Here is a 22451-nt window from a genome sequence, read left to right on the forward strand (position 1 = left end):
GGTTCCTTTTCATTTGCCTCCAGCTCCCCTGAAATGTCACCCCCTCAGAGAGTCCTTCTCTGCTCCTGTGTCTGCCATGGTCCCTCCCCAGCCCCTCCCCTATGGTGACCACCCCTCATTCCCCCACTTGCTTCATTTGCTCGTCACACAAGTGCCAGGTCATGGGTGACAGGTCGGGAGCACGGGCGATGTTGGCGTCATGAGTGTGCGTATCCTAAAGAACACAGCCTGCCCCGCCTGTGGGCACCTCCAGAGCATCAGGTGCAGCTGCTGCATCAGGGGCTCGAACACCCTGCAGCCCCATTGTCTCGTCAGCACCATCCAATCCCACTCAAATCAGAGCCCTGGAAATGCCTGTGTGGCTGGAAAGGTTTTCATTACAGAAACCAGGAGGGTATTTATTAAAAAGAAAATTGCCTGTTTCTTCGGGCCTGCTTAGCTGTACTTTCCTAGCTGGGTGGCTTTTTGGGAGTGAAGCACTTTACTTTCTTTTGGCCTTGCTAAGGGAACATGGCCCAGAGGGATCAGCCAGGCCATTTGTTACTTGCATGCCTCGGGCAAATCCCTCCCTTCCTCAAGCCGGAGGATCCAATATGTAAATTGGAGATAGTCCTGGTTCCTGACCTGCTTCCCTCTGATGGTAGTGAGTGTCAGGCAGGATAATCCCTGGGGATGCCTTTGGGAATCTGCAGTGGAGTTGCTGTCACTACTGCATAATGAAAAGCAGTGAACTATTCCTGATGAAAAGCAGTGAAATATAATGAAATTAAAACTGACCAGATGTTTATTTGACCAGGTAACTTCAGCGCATTTATGCAGAAGGAGATCTTCGAACAGCCAGAATCAGTTTTCAATACTATGAGAGGTCGGGTGAATTTTGAGACCAACACAGGTAATTCCTACACTCGGTGGGGAGCCTCCGCCTGTGCCTAGTCTCAGGGAATGTGGTGACTGTGTAGACTCAGCATCAACGCCCTGTCGTGTGCCCTGCAGTGCTCCTGGGTGGCTTGAAGGACCACTTGAAGGAGATTCGACGATGCCGACGGCTCATTGTGATTGGCTGTGGAACCAGCTACCACGCTGCCGTGGCTGTGAGTGTGACACACGTGCATGGGGAGATCGACAGCAGTCTAGGACCAGACACTGGCCTTCAGTTTTGTCACTCATTTGGCCTTCTGAATTTGGCTAAGCCCTTGTACCCATTCCCACGAGCTAGTGTGAGAAGTGACACGGAACCCTTTTATCTTTGAGGTGGCCTGTGGGTGACCGAAGTCCCCTCGCCACCTGGACAGGGAGGTTCCGTGTCGCAAACTGTCCCTAGAAGCCCAGCTGCCCCGTGTCCTTTCGTGCCTGTGACCGACTTTAGTCTCTATGCTTGTTGGCTTCAGACGCGGCAAGTTTTGGAGGAACTGACTGAGCTTCCTGTGATGGTTGAACTCGCTAGTGATTTTCTGGACAGGAACACGCCTGTGTTCAGGGATGATGTTTGCTTTTTCATCAGCCAGTCAGGTAAGGGACACAGGCGGTGTGGCCAGCCTTGCGTCAGGTCAGCTCTGGGCTCTCCCCTCTTCTCCTTCATTCAGTTAAGTCCCCTGCACGGCTACCCTGTGCCGTGAACCCTCTCTTGCAGCGGTCATTTAACCCTTAGAGCCATGGATCACTGTCGCCATTGTACGGGGAGGGCAAGGGATGTCTAAGGCCATGCAGTCAGGGGGTGACAGAGCTGGGATTGGGCTGGAAATCCACGCACTTTAGTTTTTCCCCTGCCCCATGGCTTCTCCCTCTTCTTGCCTATCCAAGACTTCAAGGACCACTTACCAAGGTGCTCATAAATGTTTGCTGATTTATGTTAATAGAAAAAACGTCTCCTTTAACATTCTGTTAGGTTGAGAGTCACGTGGAGGACCCAGTATGGGCTCTGTGCCCACGTGTCCAAGCCTAGCTGCCTGTGGCATGCAGTGCCCAGGCTGCCCAGCAGGGGGAGGTGTGGGGAGACAGTGCTCCCTTTTAGGGCCAAGGAAGGTCGCCCGAGCTACATGCATCCCATCTGGTGCCATCGCAACACTAGGCTTGACATTTGCTCCAGCTGCCTCAGGGAGGTGATCCAGGGCCATAGGCTCGGAGCCTCCTTGAGCTCATGGAGGATTTTTGAAATGTTTTAATTACGCGTAATTCCAAGCCTTTATAAAAGTAGAGTTTTCATATAATGAATATCCTAGCCTCATCCAGCCCATCTCGTGCTGGTCGGACACACTCATATTAACCCCTCATCTCCATGGGGTTACTTTGAAGCCAATCCCAGGCATCATGATATTCATCCATATAAATACTTCAGGCTGCACGATTTAAATGATAAAAGAAAAACATATAACCGGCCAGGCGCGGTGGCTCACTTTGGGAGGCTGAGGCGGGCGGATCACGAGGTCAGGAGATCAAGACCATCCTAGCTAACACGGTGAAACCTCATCTCTACTAAAAATACAAAAAAAAAACCCAAACAAACAAACAAAAAATTAGCTGGGCGTGGTGGCGGGCGCCTGTAGTCCCAGCTACTCAGAGAGGCTGAGGCAGGAGAATGGCGTGAACCCGGGAGGCGGAGCTTGCAGTGAGCCTAGATCGCGCCACTGCACTCCAGCCTGGGCGACAGAGCGAGACTCCGTCTCCAAAAAAAAAAAAAAGAAAAAAAGAAAAACATATAACCACGGTGTTACTACCACAACTAAATACTGATTGTAATGCTCTATCATCTATTGGGACTTTTAGTACTACTGCCATTTTCAATTTTAAATACCATTTCCATTTTGTTGAGAAGTGAAGAAAAACCAGTACAGGTACACCGACCATCCGGCCCACCACCTTATGACGCAGGAGCTGCTGCCACATTCACCTTTGGGTTTACGATCCCACCAGAGCCTAAAACTATTTTATAAATTGGTGGGAGACATTAACAAAAGAACAGAGGTGGGCCTAATATGAAAATAATGAAGTGGCAGCTTCCGAATCTCTGTGTGTACAGAAGTCAGCCCTTTAATGAGATTGAAAAAACACTATTAAACCCTAGGGCACGGGTGACAGAAGTTAGAACCCCCTTCCCCCACCCTCACCACAGTACCCCGTGACACTCCAGTGCCATATCCCAGGGCTCTGAAGAAAGAAAAGCAGAGGAGAATTGGGCCACCTAGTACGGGCGGCACCTGCCTGCCCTGCAAAGCTGGGACAGACACAGCCAAGAGCAGTGGCCCTGCAGACAGAACAGCCTCCCGACCCGTGAGGATTTCAACAGTTTTGATTTTATGGTCATTTTATAGTTTATAGATTTTATAGTCTGGCTTATGTGAATTTAATTTGAGTTCGTTAGGACTTACAAACACAGGGAGTTTGTGCTGGTTTATGCATGAAGCCGTTTAGCTTTATTCTAAAAACAATTTGAGTCCACACTGAGAGGCTTGCAAGAAGTGTCCTTTCAAACAGGATCTAGTTGAGAAACACCACTTGGGGACATTCCTGCTTTTCAAATGTTAAATCTGTTCCATCTCAGCATGTTCTGAATCAGGCAGCTTATTCAGTTGCAGAAAGGGCCCTGGGAGTCAGGCCCACCTGTCACCAGCTGTGTGGCTTTGATCCTGGCTCTGAGCCCTCATCCTCAAGAGGAAAATGGGGACGATGGTCCTCATGGGGTTGTCACGAGACTTAAATGAAAAAATGCTTGCCACAAATAGTAACACATCTTGAATCTAAGAATCAGCCGAAAAGGCTGTTGAGCGTGCGTTTTCCTTTCTGAACACCTGCCGGCTGTGTCTTGGGCGCCGATTTCCCTGTAAGAGCCGGAGGTTGAGGAAGGGGTTTGGGGTAGGGCTGAGGCGGGCGGAGCGCGGCACTGAGAGGGCCCCTGTGCGGCAGGCGAGACCGCGGACACCCTCTTGGCGCTGCGCTACTGTAAGGACCGCGGCGCCCTGACCGTGGGCGTCACCAACACCGTGGGCAGCTCCATCTCGCGCGAGACCGACTGCGGCGTCCACATCAACGCAGGGCCGGAGATCGGCGTGGCCAGCACCAAGGTAGGAGGAGCCACGGGCGCCCGTCCCAGGGAGAGCCTGGAGGAGGCAGGTGCACCAGAGCCCGCTCTCCTTCGTCCTGGACGCGCTGGGCAGTTGCGCCCTGCTCTGCCCGCGCCACCGCCTTTCTTTCCCCTTCCCACCTCACCCCTTCTCTCCCCTCCCTTCCTTTCCCCTCCCCTCTTGGATTCCCGTATCTTAATATTTAGTCTCATTTTATTCCCAAGTCATGTTCCTGTGTTTCGTCCATGTTGTCCTGTGACTTTTTGAGCACCTTGGAGACGCTTATTTTAAAGTCCTTTAGGGCTGGCACGGGGCTCCCACCTGGAATCCCAGCACTGTGGGAGACTGAGGCGGGAGCATCCCTTGAACCCAGGAGTTCCAGACCGCCCCAGGCAACCCCGTTCCGTCAAAAATAAAACTTAGGCCAGTTGCGGTGACTCAGGCCTGTAATCCCAGCACTTTGGGAGGTCGAGGCGGGCGGATCACCTGAGGTCAGGGGTTTGAGACCAGCCTGACCAGCATGGTGAAACCCCATCTCTGCTAAAAATACAAAAATTAGTCGGGTGTGGTGGCGCGTGCCTGTAATCCCAGCTACGTGGGAGGCTGAGGCAGAAGAATCACTTGAACCTGGGAGGTGGAGGTTGCAGTGAGCCGAGATTGAGCCACTGCACTCCAGCCTGGGCAACACGGCAAGACTTTGTCTCAAAAACAAAATATAAATAAATAAATAAATAAATAAAACCTAAAAATTAACTGGGCAGGGTGGTGGCGCCTGTAGTCCCATTTTCTCGGGAGGCTGAGGTGGGAGAATCACTTGAGGTTGAGGCTGCAGTGAGCCATGATCTCGCCACTGCACTCTGGCGTGAGCAACAGAGTAGATCCTGTCTCAAAAACTAAAGTTGATTTAAAAAATGAAAATAAGGTCCTTGCCACCTCCTTCTTTGTGCACAGGCTTATACCAGTCAGTTCATCTCTCTGGTGATGTTTGGTTTGATGATGTCTGAAGATCGAATTTCACTACAAAACAGGAGGCAAGAGATCATCCGTGGCTTGAGATCTTTACCTGGTATGTTCTAGAATTCAGCTTTCCATGTTTTCAGATCTAGTGGACTGTTGCTGGCCACTCTCTGTCGACTCTCCCCTGTACAGGATGTTGTTCATTTCTCCCTCCTCCTCAAACTTTCTAGCTGCCCCAACTCCCTTCTGGAGGCCTTGCTGCCTCTGACCTCATCCTGCTCGGCCCCCGCCCTCCCCTGCGCTGCCTCCCTGGTCCTTAGCGGTGCTGAGCACTTTCTCACCGCAGGGCCTTCACACGGGCTCTTTGCTCTGCTGAACCATCTTCCTCCTGCTCTGCATACAGCCGACAGCTTCTCATCTCCCAAACCTCAGCTCAGATGTCACCTCCTGAGACCCTCCCTGGCCACGCTAACAGAGGCCCCAACCCCAGCACTCTGTGAAACATTAACCGTTTATTTTCTTTATAACACACCTCATGACCTGAAATAGCCTGTTCACCTGTTGACTGGCCTGTCTCCCCCAACTAACGTGTCGGCTCCGCAAACACACTGCCCTGTCTGCCAGAGCCGCCACTGGACAGCTGGTGTCCAGCACAGGGCAGGCATACAGTAGGTGCTCAGTAAGTACTCGAGAAAGAGCAAATGGCCCCAGGCCCTTCCTATGCCAGGCGCTCCTTGGCAGCCCCACCACACTTTCCCCATTTGCTGGGCAGCAGCACAGTCGCAGCTGTTGTAGCTGGTGAGATACAATGTCTGTTGCACTAAATCATGACCTCCTTGGGGACCGTGGCCTCCCCTTTCTTCATTCATCCACCACATGTATATTAAGAACCAGTGCCATGCCCTGCCCCGTGTGCCAACCCTGGCCTGCCAAGATAAGCAGCGGCTCACCTCCTTCCGCCACTCACATGCCAGAGCAGGAGAGAGACCTCTGTGCAGGCCTGAGAGGCGGAGATGAACCGAGCCTTGCCCCAGGCTGGCATGGAACGCTCACTGCGGACAGGACATCAAGGGGCTCCTGGGGAGTGCCCTCCCGGAGACAGAGTGGGCGCTGGAGCCTCCTGGGAGCCAAGGCCAAACCCCAGAGCAGGCAGTGGGGGAAGGGCCACCACAGAGAATGGTCAATTCCAGGCCCTCGGGGCCTGACACTGGCCGAGACAGCATGCTGCAGGTTTATTTCTGAGAAAAGCATTCTTCCTTTAAGCCAGGTCATAACCGTGCAAAACAGGACCCAATTCTGACGTCCAAGTCAGCGGTTCTCCAGATGTGATCCACAGGTCCTGAGTGTCTGCAAAGCCCTTTGAGCAAAATTGTTCGCATAGTAATATATTCTTTATAGTAAATCTTTTTTTTTTTTTTTTTTTTTTTTTTTGCCTGTGTCCACATTTGCAAAGGCAGTGGTGGCTGTGCCTGGCACCCAGCACACTGGAAGGCCTACTGGTCATTGTGTCCTTCACCAGCACACACCCAATTTCCCTTAAGAATGGCTCAACGGCCGGGCACGGTGGCTCACGCCTGTAATCCCAGCACTTTGGGAGGCTGAAATGGGCAGATCACTTGCAGTCAGGAGTTTGAGATCAGCCTGGTCAACGTGGTGAAACCCCATCTCTACTAAAAATACAAAAAGCAGCCAGATGTGGTGGCAGGTGCCTGTAATCTCAGCTACTTGGGAGGCTGAGGCAGGAGAATCACTTGAACCTGGGAGGCAGAGGTTGCAGTCAGCTGAGATTGCCACTGCACTCCAGCCTGGGCAACAGAGTGAGACTCCATCTCAAAAAAAAAAAAAAAGAATGGCCTTGATGGCAGCAAGAGCACACGTAATCAGGGGAGGCGGGGGCAGATGCTGAGGTCGGAGTTGAGACACCTGGCAACATGGTGAAACCACAAAAAAAAAAAAAAAAAAATCAGCTACAAGCTACCAATAGATGCATGAAGTCTCCATTGCACGCCTCCAAGGCGGCATGGCCACACCTGTAATCTCAGCACTTTGGGAGGCTGAGGCGGGCAGATCATGAGGTCAGGAGATTGAGACCATCCTGGCTAACATGGTGAAACCTCGTCTCTACTAAAAATACAAAAAATTAGCTGGGCATGGTGGCGGGCGCCTGTAGTCCCAGCTACTCGGGAGGCTGAGGCAGGAGAACGGTGTGAACCCGGGAGGCGGAGCTTGCAGTGAGCTGAGATGGCGCCACTGCACTCCAGCCTGGATGACAGAGCGAGACTCCGTCTCAAAAAAAAAAAAAAAAGGAATGGCCTTGACGAAGTGGTAAAAATTAATAGTCTGTAAATTACAACTCTTTGTAATATTCTTTATGATGAAATGGGGAGTACATGTAAAGCCTTTCTACTGGGGCCGGGCATGGTGGCTCATTCCTGTAATCCCAGCACTTTGGGAGGCCAAGGCTGGTGGATCACCTGAGGTCAGGAGTTCAAGACCAGCCTGACCAACACAGTGAAATCCCATTTCTACTAAAAATAACCAGGTGTGGTGGTACGCGCCTTTAATCCCAGCTACTTGGGAGGCTGAGTCAGGAGAATCACTTGAACCTGGGAAGCGGAGGTTGCAATGAGCTGAGATCACGCCATTGCACTCCAGTCTGGGCAACAAGAGCAAAACTCCGTCTGGAAAAAAAAAAAAAAAAAAAAAAAGCCTTTCTGCTCTACGCTGCAGTGTGATACTTGTCTCAAGAGAAGCAGCCATCCCATTCAGTAGCAAGCTGATTTTCGTGTTTGGCAGAGATTTTCTCAAAACGAACAATCAGCTGATGCATCAGTAGAAGCAACCCATGGTATTTGTTGCCAATGATAAACTTTGAGCTCCCACGCAAAACTTTGAGTGTTAGAAAACACCTCTGTTACCATGAGCTTGACCAGTTCCCAACATTTAAAGGCTTCTCTAGGGCCGGGCACGGTGGCTGATGCCTGTAATCCCAGCACTTTGGGAGGCCGAGGCGGGTGGACCATGAGGTCAGGAGTTCAAGACCAGCCTATTCAAGATGGTGCAACCCTGTCTCTACTAAAAATACAAAAAAAACTTAGCTGGACGCGGTGGCAGGCGCCTGTAATCCCAGCTACTCAGGAGGCTGAGGCAGGAGAATCACTTGAACCCGGGCAGCCGAGGTTGCAGTGAGCCAAGATTGTGCCACTGCACCCCGGGTTGGGTGACAGAGTGAGACTCTGTCTCAAAAAAAAAAAAAAAAAAAGACTTCTCTGATGAGATCAAGGTGACTTCAACAAGGTGATTTTTAAAAAACATTTTATAGGCTGGGCGCGGTGGCTCAAGCCTGTAATCCCAGCACTTTGGGAGGCCAAGGCGGGTGGATTACGAGGTCAGGAGATCGAGACCATCCTGGCTAACATGGTGAAACCCCGTCTCTACTAAAAACACAAAAAATTAGCAGGGCGTGGTGGTGGGCACCTGTAGTCCCAGCTACTTGGGAGGCTGAGGCAGGAGAATGGCGTGAACCCGGGAGGCGGAGCTTGCAGTGAGCCGAGATGGCACCACTGCACTCCAGCCTGGGTGACAGAGCAAGACTCCGTCTCAAAAAAAAGAAAAAAAATTTTATAATAAAAGTGTCCATTTTAAGAAGATTTACATACCTTTGTGGCCAGTTCATGATGTCACAGATTATGCACTTGTAAATGATCCATTTAAAAGCACAAGACAGAACAATAAATTTTAACATAACAAAGTAGAAAAAGTTGATTGATAGGATTTCAGATTCTATATTGGCACCTACCCTTTCAAGAACCTACTGTTTCTCAAGTTTGATGTACTGTGGTGTCAAAGAACAATATTCACAATTATCTGAAAAATAATTTAAACACTCCTCACTTTTCCAACTACAAATCTGTATTTGTAGGCTGAATTTTATTTTTATACTTCAAGCAAAAGAACATATCACCACAGATTGAATGTGAAAGCAGATATGGGAGTCAGCAGACTTTTATTAAAAAGGCAGACACTAAAAAGATTTGCAGGAACAAAAAGCAGTGCCACTCTTCTCACCAATTCTTGTTGAAAATGAAGTAATGTAATAGATTGAGTGTTGTTATTTTAAAGTGAATATTTTTAAATTTCTCGTTGTTATTTTCTTTCTTTCTTTTTTTTCTTTTTTGAGATGGAGTCTCGCTCTGTCGCCCAGGCTGGAGTGCAGTGGCGCCATCTCAGCTCACTGCAAGCTCCGCCTCCCAGGTTCACGCCATTCTCCTGCCTCAGCCTCCCGAGTAGCTGGGACTACAGGCGCCCGCCATCACGCCCAGATAATTTTTTGTATTTTTAGTAGAGACCGGGTTTCACCATGTTAGCCAGGATGGTCTCAATCTCCTGGCCTCGTGATACGCCTGCCCCAGCCTCCCAAAGTGCTGGGATTACAGGTGTGAGCCACTGCACCCGACCACGCCCGGCTAATTTTTTGTATTTTTAGTAGAGACAGGGTTTCACCGTGTTAGCCAGGATGGTCTCGATCTCCTGGCCTTGTGATCCGCCAACCTTGGCCTCCCAAAGTGCAGGGATTACAGGTGTGAGCCACCACGCCCGGCCCTCAGTGTTATTTTCTAATCTGGTAAATGTTGGCTGATTTAGCTCAAAAACAAAGGCTCTTAGGGATGTGCAATAATTTGAGGGACTTGCAATAATTTTCAAGAGCGTAAAGGAGTCCTGAGACCAAACAGTTTGAGGACCGGTGGTCCCACTTACAGGGGCCTTGTCTTGAGACACAGCAGGAAAGAGGGGTGTTAAGTGGTGCTGTCAGCTCTGTCTCCAATGGGTGATTTTGCCTGTCTGAGCCTCAGTTGTCTTACCTGCAAAATGGAGTGAGAAATAGTACTTCCCTACCTACCTTGTTGGTGCTCAAGGAAGTAAGTATTCACACAATACGAATCCCCACCCTAACAAAATCCTGGCCAGGAGCCCAAGTTATTTCCTGTAATCTCCGTTTTAAACGAATGCGAGGAAGCAAAGTGCGCTCAGTGATGTGCTTTCAAAACCTCGTCTACACCCCAGCATTTGTCTTCGTGAATATTGCTTTAAAATCAGCATCACTGGTTTCCTCCCTCTGCTCCTTGCATGTGCATGGCCCAGAGCTGATCAAGGAAGTGCTGTCGCTGGACGAGAAGATTCACGACTTAGCCCTGGAGCTCTACACGCAGAGGTCACTGCTGGTGATGGGGCGGGGCTACAACTACGCCACCTGCCTGGAAGGAGCCCTGGTGAGCCCCCACCCCCAGCCCCCACCCCCACGGAGGACAGGCACAGGAGACCCGGAGGAACCAGCGGGAAGGAGGGCAGGGCGTTGGGCTTGGGGAGGGCCGGGCCTAAGGACCCCTTGGCCACTCCTGTGACCCTGTGCTAAGCACCAGCTCTCCTCCGGGTTTCTAGCCCTGGGCACACAGAGATGGGTGAGGCAGGTGCCTGCCCCCAGGGATCTCCCAATCTACTGAGGAGAAGGGGACAGGGCACCTGGGGTGTGCCCCTCCAGCTGTCCAGCCACTGCCAGGGTCCACTTGGAACAGCTCACTCAGACCTCATGAGCTTCTTCTGAGGGGTTGGCGGTTGCTATTCACCTCTCATCCAGGAGCAAACAAAGCCTCCGAAAGCTTAAGTATCTCACTCAAGATGACGTGGAGGACCTGAGTCAGACCTGAGGCCGTGGGGCCTTTGCTTTTTTCCACCAAAATTGAGGGGTAGGCTCTCCACAGAGTTTCCTTGTTACCCCTCAAACTTCCAAGGGGAGTCCCCTTGAGATCCTGCAGGAATTAACTTCGAAGGCCTTGCTTTTTCAAAAATTGGTGACAGTCCGTTTGCCCCCTGCAGCATTAAAGATCCACGCCAGGAAAGAGAAAGCCGATGGGGCAGGGACAGGGTGCCAGGGCCACAGGGCTGCCCAGAGGGCGGGCAGAGAGCTGTGCAGGACCCTGCATCTCGGACTTGCCCTCTCCTCACTGTCAGCGTGCCGTGCACAGAGCAGATGCTCAGCCCGGGTAACGGGACAGTGCTCCAGCTGAGGCTGCACTGGCCACCAAGACGAGGGCATTAACTGTGGCCCAGCTGGGCTGCCATCCTCTCCTATCTCCTCCCCACCACCCCCATTTGAAAGACAATGCTAGGCCGGCACAGTGGTCCACGCCTGTAATCCCAGCACTTTGGGAGACCAAGGCAGTCAGATCATTTGAGGTCAGGAGTTCGAGACCAGCCTGGACAACGTGGTGAAAGCCCATCTCTACCAAAAATGCAAAAATTAGCTGGGCATGGTGGTGCATGCCTGTAATCTCAGCTACATGGGAAGCTGGGGCAGGAGAATCGCTTGAACCCAAGAGGAGGAGGTTGCAGTGAGCCAAGATCACGCCACTGCACTCCAGCCTGGGTGACAGAACGAGACTCCCATCTTAACAAAAAAAAACAAAAAAGAAAGAAGAAAGAAAGACAATGCCAGTTGCAAGTGGTTACCGGAAACATTCAGAGTTGATTTCCTTGGTCTTTGTGGGGAGTGCAGGGCTGACCTCGGTGAGCTCCATCTCCTGCACCCGCCCCCTGGAGATTCTGACTCCTGTTAAAGGACAGGCAGGTGCTGTTTCTTGGGGTGCAGTAGAGGCAAGGCCTGGGGTGTACTGTCAGCCCCCAGATGACTCTGCGTCATGGGTCAGGGCTGAGCTGCGGTGGCTGAACGTGCTGGCAAGAGATGCACATTGCAGCTATGCTGCCACATGAGTCTGCTGAAGAAAGAAGTGTTTAGGTGGCTGCTGGCACAAGCCAGTGGTCCTCTGGTCACTGCGAGGCCGGCACTGCAGCTGTCTGCAGCCTCCAGAGTGGAGCCGCACTCCTGACAGTGTGGCCCTGACCTAAATCAACAGTGCTAGCGGGGAGTGGAGAGATGATGGCTTCGACTATCTCACCATTTCAATGATGTGGATTTGTGGTAACTGAATAGAGACGGATCTACCTGAACATAAGAAAAAAATTAATTCAAATAACACCCTAGTTTGTGCGATTTTGCTTGGAACCACTCTTTGGAAGTTATTAATGGGTGAATTCTTAATCAGATGATTAATTGAAGGTGTAGCTAAGCTGAATACAATGCCATTGTTATACACGTGACTGGCTAGGGAGGAGAAGAGGGCGAGCTAGGCTGACCCCGACTTGTCTGTCCTAAGGGGTGGCTGTGCGTGGGACTGGACAGAGACAGAGCAGCAGTGCCCGGGGCTGGTGTGGGGACACAGAGGTTGTGTCCTGGGCTGGTGCCTGCTCTGGATGGTAGCCAGGCCTCTTCCCAGGCCCTTGCTGTGCGTCCTCAGTGCTGTCAACCACTCCAGGCATCTGTCTGCCTTGCAACCCTTGGCTCGCCACCTTCCAGAGTCATCCTTCCCCTGGTTCCCCTTCTTCCCCTCTGGCTGATCTGCTCCAGCCCCATCTGCCCAGTGTGACTCTGATCTCACCTCCTGTTTCCAGAAAATTAAAGAGATAACCTACATGCACTCAGAAGGCATCCTGGCTGGGGAGCTGAAGCACGGGCCCCTGGCACTGATTGACAAGCAGATGCCCGTCATCATGGTCATCATGAAGGATCCTTGCTTCGCCAAATGCCAGAATGCCCTGCAGCAAGTCACAGCCCGCCAGGTGAGGGCTCTCCACTGGACTGGGCCAGCTCTCTACTGCTTTTCTCCATGCATGCCCACCTCACCACTGTCTGCCAGTACCAGTGATGGATGGTCTGGCCAGTGAGTGGCTGTGACCACACACCCTCCCCCGGGCCCCCTTGTGAGGAGTACACACACTTGGAAGGGAGCTGGTTAGCCTGCAGCTGTCCCACACAGCTCTTTGGTGGGGCCCAGAGACCCACACTGCCGTGAGCAGCACTGGACCCCGGCCTGGAGCTCAGGGGAGGTACTCCTGGTGGACATCCCTGGGGCAGGGTTTCCCCAGGTTCTGCGGCCAAGCAGCTCCGATGGGAACTACCTGGAATTAGGTCAGATCTCATAGGGCAGGGGCACAGCTTTCCATACGACTGCCCTCGATTCAGGCACCTGTTGCAAGCCAGGGTTCCACCCACACATCTGAGCAACTGCCTATGAATTCAAGGATTCCCACTGTCCCCTCAAGTTCAATAATTTTCTAGAACGACTCATAGAACTCAGGAAATGACTATACGGTTACAGTTTTATTATAAAAGATATAAATCACAGCCAACCCAAAAGAAGAGACCCATGGTTTGAGGGCCCCAGATGTGAAGCGTGTGTCCTCAGGATGTGTCACCCTCCTGGCACATCACTGTGTGTCGCCCGGGAGCTCCCCTGAGCTGCTAGCTTCAGTGTCCAGAGTTTGTATTGTGGTTTTATTAAGTAGGCAGGATGGAGTGAACCATTGGCCATGTGATCGAACTCAGTCGCCAGCCCCACTTTCGTCCTTGGAGGTTGGGAGGTCAGGCTGACAGCCTCATGTCTCAAAGCCCCAACCTTCTAATCATGTGGCTGGCCTTTCTAGCAGGGCGAGACCCCATCCTGGAACTAGCTACAGGCCCACCACGAGTCGTCATCTTAGCATAAAGTCAGGTATAGTCCAAGGGACCTCCCATAAATAACAAAGATGCTTCTGTCACATGGGAAAGTCCAGAGGCTGGAAGCTCCCTTCCTGGAACTGGCCACAAAGACCAACCAGATGCTTTGTACACAGCAGCTGCCCTGAGGTAGGAGGGCAGAGTTCATGAAGTTTCAGGGAGGTGAAATCCAGCAAGGTGCCCCATCCAGATGTTGCCACACTTGGCTCAGCAGAGGTCAGAGTGAGGGTATAAAACACAATTGCATAATTTCCCCACTTAAAACCCTCCCATACCTGCCTGTCAAGCCACAGAGACCCACAGTCCTGCATTATCTGGCCCTTCCCTCCTGTTTCAGTGAGTTCCAGGCACTCCAGCTTTCCTTCTGCTTCCCACTAGCGCCGCGCCCACACCCGCCTCCAGGCCTTGGCACTGGCTGTCCCTGCTGTCTGGAATGCCTTTCCCACAGAGCGCTCTGCCGAGAGTTGTCCCCTCATCATTTAGGGCTCAATCCAGATGTCTCCTGTTTCTGAGAGAGCTTTAGAGACCTCGCCAGTCTCCCAACGACATTATCCTGTTTTCTTGCCTTGGTGGCATTTCTTTGGAATTCTTTTTTTTTTTTTTTTTTGAGACAGAGTCTCGCTCTCTTGCCCAGGCTGGAGTGCAGTGGCACGATCTCAGCTCACTGCAAGCTCCGCCTCCTGGGTTCACACCATTCTCCTGCCTTAGCCTCCCGAGTAGCTGGGATTACAGGCGCCCGCCACCGCACCCGGCTTATTTTATGTATTTTTAGTAGAGACGGGGTTTCACCGTGTTAGCCAGGATGATCTCGATCTCCTGACCTCATGATCCGCCCGCCTCGGCCTCCCAAACTGCTGGGATTACAGGCGTGAGCCACTGTGCCCGGCCTGGAATTCATCTTTATTTCTTGGTTTGCTTGTCTAGGATTTTGTTTTCCACCACTAGACCACAAGCCCCGCTAGAGTTAGGAGTGAGTCTGCCCTGCTCTCAGCAAGGCACAAATGGGTGCCAAATGATGCAGCAGGATGGCGATCTCCTTACCAGGGAAGGGGAAGAAACCCACCAAAAAGCATCAGACACTTTATCCTTTCCAAGCATTTGTGTCCCACACATACCACCTCACCCATGATTCCAGCAAATGCAAAAGAGGACTGTTCTCATCATAGTAACGTAGCTTCCAGATAGTCCGCATGCGTCAGGGATTGCTTCTTTCAGAGATGATCTATTTTATGATGCTATTTCTCTGCTCTAGGGTCGCCCCATTATACTGTGCTCCAAGGATGATACTGAAAGTTCCAAGTTTGCATATAAGACAATCGAGCTGCCCCACACCGTGGACTGCCTCCAGGGCATCCTGAGCGTGATTCCGCTGCAGCTGCTGTCCTTCCACCTGGCTGTTCTCCGAGGATATGACGTACGTCTAAAAACTGCACCTAACAGCAGAGAGGAGAGACATAACCCCAAAGTTCCTTTCTGTTCTTTAAATACTTGGAGTAAATAGTCATAGAATAAATAATTTTATTTAAAGTAGCTTTTTTTTTTTTTTTTTTTGAGATGGAGTCTCGCTCTTGCCCAGGCTGGAGTGCAGTGGCACCATCTTGGCTCACTGCAAGCTCTGCCTCCCGGGTTCATGCCGTTCTCCTGCCTCAGCCTCCCGAGTAGCTGGGATTACAAGCACCTGCCACCACGCCCGGCGAATTTTTTGTATTTTTAGTAGAGACAGGGTTTCACTGTGTTAGCCAGGATGGCCTTGATCTCCTGACCTCGTGATCCGCCTGCCTCAGCCTCCCAAAGTCCTGGGATTACAGGCATGAGCCACTGCGCCCGGCCTAAAGTTGCTTTCTTTTTAAAGTAGCTTATATCACCCCCCGGCCCCCAAAACAAGCTGGAAACTGCAAAATGTATAGAGAAGGTCATGGCACTAAACTATAACCTGGCCAGGTAAGGTGGCTCACACCTGTAATCCCAACACTTTGGAAGGTCAAGGTGGAAGCATTGCCTGAGGCCAGGAGTTTGAGATCAATCTGGGCAACATAGCAAGGCCCTGCCTCTACAAAAAATTTTTTAAAAATTAGCCTGATGTGGTGGTATGTATCTGGAGTCCCGGCTACCTGTGGGGCTGAAGTGGAAGGATCACTTGAGCTCAGGAGTTCAAGGCTTCGGTGAGCTAGGATCACACCACTGCACAGGGTGGACAGCAGGGTGAGACTGTCTCAAAACCAAAAACCAAAAACAACCTCATCACCCAGAGGCAATATCAATTAGCAGATGTAATATTTTAGTCCGGATTTTTCCTATGCATGTGAGTTTTTTTTTTAGTATTATTTAATATTATGTCAAGGATAAAATGTTTGCATCTTCCTTTTATTATTATATTGCAAGTATTTTCTGACATCTTTATGAGCTTGTTATATGTAGCATTTAATCATTGCATAATATTCCATCACAATCTTATAACATGATTTTCTTAATGGTTACTTAGCCAATCTTCTACTATTTAAACTGTTCCCAATTTTTTGTCTTCATAAATAACATAGCAGCAAACATCTTTGTACATACAATGTTGTCCCACATTTAAGATTTGTCCTGGCCAGGCATGGTGACTCACGCCTGTAATCCCAGCACTTTGGGAAGCCGAGGCGGGCGGATCACGAGGTCAGGAGATCGAGACCATCCTGGCTAACACGGTGAAACCCCATCTCTACTAAAAAAATACAAAAAATTAGCCAGGCATGGTGGCGGGCACCTGTAGTCCCAGCTACTCAGGAGGCTGAGGCAGGAGAATTGCTTGAACCCAGGAGGTGGAGCTTGCAGTGAGCTGAGATCGTGCCACTGCACTCCAGCCTGGGTGACAGAGCGAGACTTCTGTCTCAAAAAAAAAAAAAAAGATTTGTCCTTAATCTAACAAATGAGCTGTAATCTAACATTTTGGACTCCTAACATACATTGCCGAACTATGTTCCAGAAAAGAACCAATTTATGATCTCACATCAAGTAAGAACACACAGTTTGTAGTGCAAAGAAATAGAAGTTTTGTTACAATTTTATTTTGAAGCTTTTAAAAATACACAACAATACAAAGAATATAATGAATATCTGAGTATGTACATATCATCCAGAACTGACATTTGCTAACATGTTGTCATATTTGTTTCATCTTTTAAAATATCTAAATGTAGTAAGACATTGCAGATACCAGATACAGTAGAAGCCTCTTTTTTTATTTATGATTTTTTTATTTTTTGATACGGAGTCTCGCTCTGTCGCCCAGGCTGGAATATAGTGGTGCAATCTTGGCTCACTGCACCCTCTGCCTCCCAGGTTCAAGCAATTCTCCTGCCTCAGCCTCCTGAGTAGCTGGGACTACAGGTGCCCACCACCACGCCCAGCTAATTTTTTTGTATTTTTAGTAGAGACGGGGTTTCACCATGTTTGTCAGGCTGGTTTCGAACTCCTGACCTGATGATCTGCCCACTTCGGCCTCCCAAAGTGCTGGGATTACAGGTGTGAGCCACTGCACCCGGCCCAGTAGAAGCCTACTTATGAACCATTCCTACATTTCCTTCCCACTGCACCCTAAACGAATAAGTCACATGGAATTCATATATATTCTTGCAACAAAAGTGAATTTTTAACAGTACACATCAAGTTACCTGTGTTTAAAAGCATGAACCGTATTCTTTAAATCATGTTAACAGATCATGACACACATCAGGTGCACAGTAAATGTTTATTGAGGGACTAAACCTTATACAGTTAAATGAAGCTTCTGGACTAAGGAATCTGCCTCCAAGACGCAGGTCTCTAGGTTGGTGACCATGGTGAACATCTGTCTCCTGTTTTTAAGTACTCTGAAAATTGTCTTTGAGAGGTAGCATGTTGCTGAGATTTTTGGGGTCCTGAACAGTCACTTTCTTTCATTTTAGGTTGACTTCCCCAGAAATCTGGCCAAGTCTGTAACTGTGGAATGAGGATGAGGCCGTGACAAGACCATCACCACCTTTCATCTGATTCCAGACCCGTCCCAACAGCAGGGATGCTACATGGGAAGAGAAGTGGGCATCCCACATGTTCTGCGTGCTCCTGTAGAGTTTGACAGCTTCCACGTGCCTTCTACCCAAGTGCTTTTGCTTACAGCAGATACTGTTTCTCTGTGTCCTGAAGTCGCCAGAGGAGAAGGGAATCATTGTTTACACATGGGGATCAGAGCAGACTTCTCCACTACTGTGCAATAGAGATACAGCTCTCTTCAGAGTAACTGTGAACCTTTTATAACCAACACTAGAGTTAGTTTTAAAAGACAAAATATTTATAATGATGATTGTATAGCTTTTAAGTTATTTTTCTAGTACGTGGCTTTCTGTAGCCGTGGTAACAGCCAAACTGTTCATCCTAGCTACCCATGCGCTGTCTCCAGGCTTGCTTCTGGCTGGTGGCATTCATCTCAGATGTGAGCACAAGGCATTGGCCCTCTGGACTCCTTTCTCCTTTTCTTTCCTCTCTAGGCTGCTCCTGAATCCTGTTCCCTGACATCCATGAAGCCCCTCCAGCATCCACCTATGCCTCCTATAAGTCCAGTTGAAATCTCAACCTCCTTCAACATTTTCTTCTCGTGTGTGGCCCAAATCCCTCCACCTCTCCAACTTCTGTTTAATCTGATCACGGCTCTTTTTAAGCCCAGGCAGCATTTTGGTCCCTGCTCCTTGCTCGTAGTAAAACAGCTTGAAATATCCCATGCAAGAGAGTAGTTTCAAGTGGGCGACTCTGCTCTCTATTTAAAAGCGTGCACAATCAAAGTACTATGCAATTTTAGGACAATAAAGAACATACAATTTTCTGTGTGTGTTTGCATTTTGTTAACCTCATTCTTTTTGTGTACTTTGAATTTTGAGGACGGTGCAGGAACTCGGCAGTGTTTGGAGGGGCAGCCCTGTTTGTTAGTAACCACTGGCCTCGTCCACACCTGAGACCTATGGGTTTCTAGTAGGAAAAGGAGGGCTGTTTTCTAGGACACCACAAATGCAAGAGATTTGGGACTCAGCAGAGGGGCCACTGAACCTGGAAGGGGTTGGCCAGAACCTGTAGACAGCATACAGGGGTGACACTCTCAAATTTGTATTTTTTTTCCCAATAAGCCTATTATAGTCCTTGGTTTCATTAATACAATCAGGCGGGAAGATTGAAAGCCAGAGAGTTCTGAAGTTTTGTGAAGTGAGAACTTAGGCTCCCTACATAAGTGCTGTCACACACCCCCTGAATGATGTCTTCATGACAACTGATGTGTGTAGCACTAGTATCTCATTAAACCCTGTTCAGGATTACCTATGGGCTACTCAGCAAATTTCCATCCTCTCTTATGCCCTCACCTGTATCACAGGGGCTGGAAACCTGGGAACTACATTTCCAGGCTATCCACCAGTGAGAGGCATTCATGGGAGACTTGGAGATAGTTGAGTGGCAGAAATCATATTTTGTACTTCTCTCTGGCAGAAGCAGATAGAAATGTGGCTTCAGCAAAGGGGGTTCTGCTATGGCCCTTAGGGGCTCCCCAAAACGCACCTACCTCAGCATGCCAGGCAGTGGTGACCACGAACAGAGGTTTCCTGTGGCTCCTCTAAAATCCTGACTCTGAAGAGCTGGCAGGAACCAGGCATTGCGGGGGCTTTTCCTGACTTCTGTCCTCCAGGCCCTGGGTCAGTCCCAGGGAAATGGCTAGAATAGTTTCTGTCCTACTCATCAATCCATGACCAATGCAACTTCCAAGATTAGGAGACTACAAACTAGCCAGAACATTTTTCTCTGGACAAGACCTAGAAAGTGTATTTCATCCTTATGCCCAAGAGGCGATGGCCATGCTGACTTCTGTGCTAATTGTTCCCTTGCTTTTCTTTATAGTTCCACCTGTGTATCCCCAGATACCCTGCCTAGTTCGAACGTGGAGGGCGAGCGCACGCTGGCAGTGCAAGGAGAGGGCGGCACTGCCCCCACTGGACGGAGCTTCCAGGAGGTGAGCAGATCAGTCTCCAGGTCATGGTCTGACTCTTGCTTCTCTGGGAGCTGTCAAGGCCCCTCTTGGGGAAGTCGTGAGCAAGGTCTCGAGGGAGTCTTGGGCTCAGCACAGTCAGGCACCTGGCAGGGCCAAGGTGGGGACCACGCGCTGGACCTGCAGCGGAAATACGGTCAGAGGGACGGGGCTGACCTGTTCATCCTGCTTCTAAGCTCGCCACGGCCTGCCTCAGCTCTCGGTGGGGGTAAAGCTGGAAACTTCTGTGAATGTTGTGCGTCCTCAGCAGAGGAGGGGAGCACCTCTCATCGGCACAGGGCCAAGCCAACTACTGCCGAGAACCTAGGCCAGACTTTCTCCTGGGCATTCCGTCCCTGGGCTACAGATGGCCTGATGGAGGTGGGGTCTTGGTGAAGACGGTTCACCCGTGGGTCACACTGCTCAGTGTGGCTCAATTGCCCTCCACGTCTGGTGCAGAGCCATCACCCCAGGGTCACTTCTTGCCACCTTCCGTGGGCCTCCCAGGCCATGTCTTCTGTGTTGGGCTCCTGTTTGTTTGTTTTTTTGCTTGTTTGTTTGTTTTAGACAGAATCTCGCTCTGTTGCTAGGCTGGAGTGCAGTGGCGTGATCTCAGCTGACTGCCACCTCCACCTCCCGGGTTCAAGTGATTCTCCTGCCTCAGCCTCCCGAGTAGCTGGGACTCCAGGCATGTGCCACCACGCCCAGCTAATTTTTGTATTTTTAGTAGAGACAAGGTTTCACCATGTTGGCCAGGATGGTCTCGATCTCTTGACCTCATGATCTGCCTGCCTCGGCCTCCCAAAGTGCTGGGATTACAGGTGTGAGCCGCCGTGCCGGCCTGGGCCCCTGTTTTCTGTATCTGTGTCTTCCTCCTTCTGAGTTTCCTTTTTTGTTCCAGTGAAGCCCATTCTTCTTGAGAAAAGGTGCTTGAGGGGTGTCTACGTCAGCTCAGGCTGCTGTAACAGCCCTGGTGCCTTATAAAAATCAGACATTTATTTCTCACAGTTCTCAAGACTGGGAAGTCCAAGATCAAGGCACTGGCAGATGTGGAGTCTTGGTGAGGGCCCATTTCCTGGTTTGTACAGAGCAGCCTTCTTGCTGTGTCCTCACATGGCAGCAGGGGCAAGGGAGTTCTCTGGAACCTCTTTGATAAGTGTGCTAATGCCATTCATAAGGGCTCCACCCTCACACTCACCACCTCCCAAAGGCCTCACCTCCTAATAACATCACATGTGGCAGGGGTTAGGATTGCAACACATGAATTTGGGGAAACACAAATATTCAGGCCACAGCAGAAGGCAAGTTTTTTGAGAATCTGCAGGTGTGGAAATGATTTTTTTATTTATACTTGATAGAGGGTTTAGCTAAACATACAATTCTAGGTCAGAAAAAGATGTTCCTGCAGAATTTTAAAGATACTGCTTCATCGTCTTGTTCCCAGTGCTGCTGTTGAGGAGTCCAAAGTCTGATGTCTTTGTAGGTGACCTTTTGTCTCCTTTTTGTTTCCTGTGTTCTGAAATACCACGTTGCCTAGAGTCACATTTCATTTAGGGTTGATTGTCTGGTAACTTTTGCCTTTCGGATCTAGGAAATTTTCTTGAATTACTTTGTTGTGGATTTCTCTGTTTCTCTGTCTCTGGAGTGTCTGTTATTCCCAGGGGGAAGCTGCTGGACTGGCCTCTAATTTCTTATCTTTTTTATCATTCATTTGTTGTCTTTTTGCCCTACTGAGAGATTTCTTCAATTTTATCTCCCAACCTGCTACTAAGATTTTTCATTTCTGCCAACATGATTTAATTTTTGAGGGTTTTTTTTTTTTTGCTCTGAATATATATATATATATATATATTTTTTTTTTTTTTTTTTTTTTTTTTTTTTTTGAGACAGAGTCTCACTTTGTCACCAGGCTGGAATGCAGTGGCGTGATCTTGGCTCACTGCAAGCTCCACCTCCCGGGTTCACGCCATTCTCCTGCCTCAGCCTCCCAAGTAGCTGGGACTATAGGTGCCCGCCACCACGCCCGGCTAATTTTTTTCTGTATTTTTAGTAGAGACGGGGTTTCACTGTGTTAGCCAGAATGGTCTCGATCTCCTGACCTCGTGATCCACCCGCCTCAGCCTTCCAAAGTGCTGGGATTACAGGTGTGAGCCACCGCGCCCGGCCACAAACTTGTCTATTCTTCCCCATTTATTATTTCTATTAGTATGAACCATAGATATTTATATTTTGAGTCATACCCAATACTATGCTAGTTTGTTGTTCCAATGGTTCCAGCAACAGCCACTGGGGGCTCTTTCAGTTGGCTCTTGTGTCTCTTTGACATAGCCCCATCATTGCGTGTGTGCGTGTGTGTGTATGTGTGTGTGTGTATGTGTATGTGTGTGTATGTGTGTGTATGTGTGTATGTGTGTGTGTGTGTGTGTGTGTGTGGTAAGTACTTCCTTACTTGCACAACAATATTCTCCAGGTTTGTCTTGTCCATACCCTGTCCCAGCCCTAGAATCAGCCATTTCTCCAGGGATCCCTGGTTCCTTTTATGGCGAATGACATTAGAGAACAAGATCTGGTCTCTGGGTGTGTTAGCTGCCGCTGAGATGTCATTGCTTCTAGGCCATCTCAGCTGACAGAGCAAGGCCATGTTGCATACACCTGTGCTGAATAACTTTTAAATGGCTGGTTCTTGTTTTAAGGATGTAATATTTTTTCATTCTCTCTGAAGCTAGCAATAGTTTTATTTTTATTTTTTGAATTTTCCTTCTCCACAGGGGCTGTTTCTTTCAAGATGCAGTTTTTTGTCTTA

The 22451-nt window shown here is 49.7% G+C and overlaps 1 protein-coding gene across 1 annotated transcript in view; it reads left to right on the forward strand.

Moving 5' to 3' along the window:
• Positions 1-18469, forward strand: part of GFPT2 (glutamine-fructose-6-phosphate transaminase 2) — a 54474-nt gene extending 36005 nt beyond the window's left edge. Inside the window, exons 11-19 of the mRNA XM_003279564.4 lie at positions 797-892; positions 994-1091; positions 1389-1509; positions 3901-4058; positions 5010-5124; positions 10158-10285; positions 12522-12689; positions 14879-15040; positions 17553-18469. Of these exons, the coding sequence (XP_003279612.1) occupies positions 797-892; positions 994-1091; positions 1389-1509; positions 3901-4058; positions 5010-5124; positions 10158-10285; positions 12522-12689; positions 14879-15040; positions 17553-17597 (1091 nt within the window). The 3' untranslated portion in view covers positions 17598-18469. The remainder of the gene's footprint in view (positions 1-796; positions 893-993; positions 1092-1388; positions 1510-3900; positions 4059-5009; positions 5125-10157; positions 10286-12521; positions 12690-14878; positions 15041-17552) is intronic.
• The last annotated feature ends 3982 nt before the right edge of the window (positions 18470-22451 follow it).

This window comes from Nomascus leucogenys, chromosome 2, assembly GCF_006542625.1.
Source record: "Nomascus leucogenys isolate Asia chromosome 2, Asia_NLE_v1, whole genome shotgun sequence".
Taxonomy (NCBI): Eukaryota; Metazoa; Chordata; class Mammalia; order Primates; family Hylobatidae; genus Nomascus; species Nomascus leucogenys.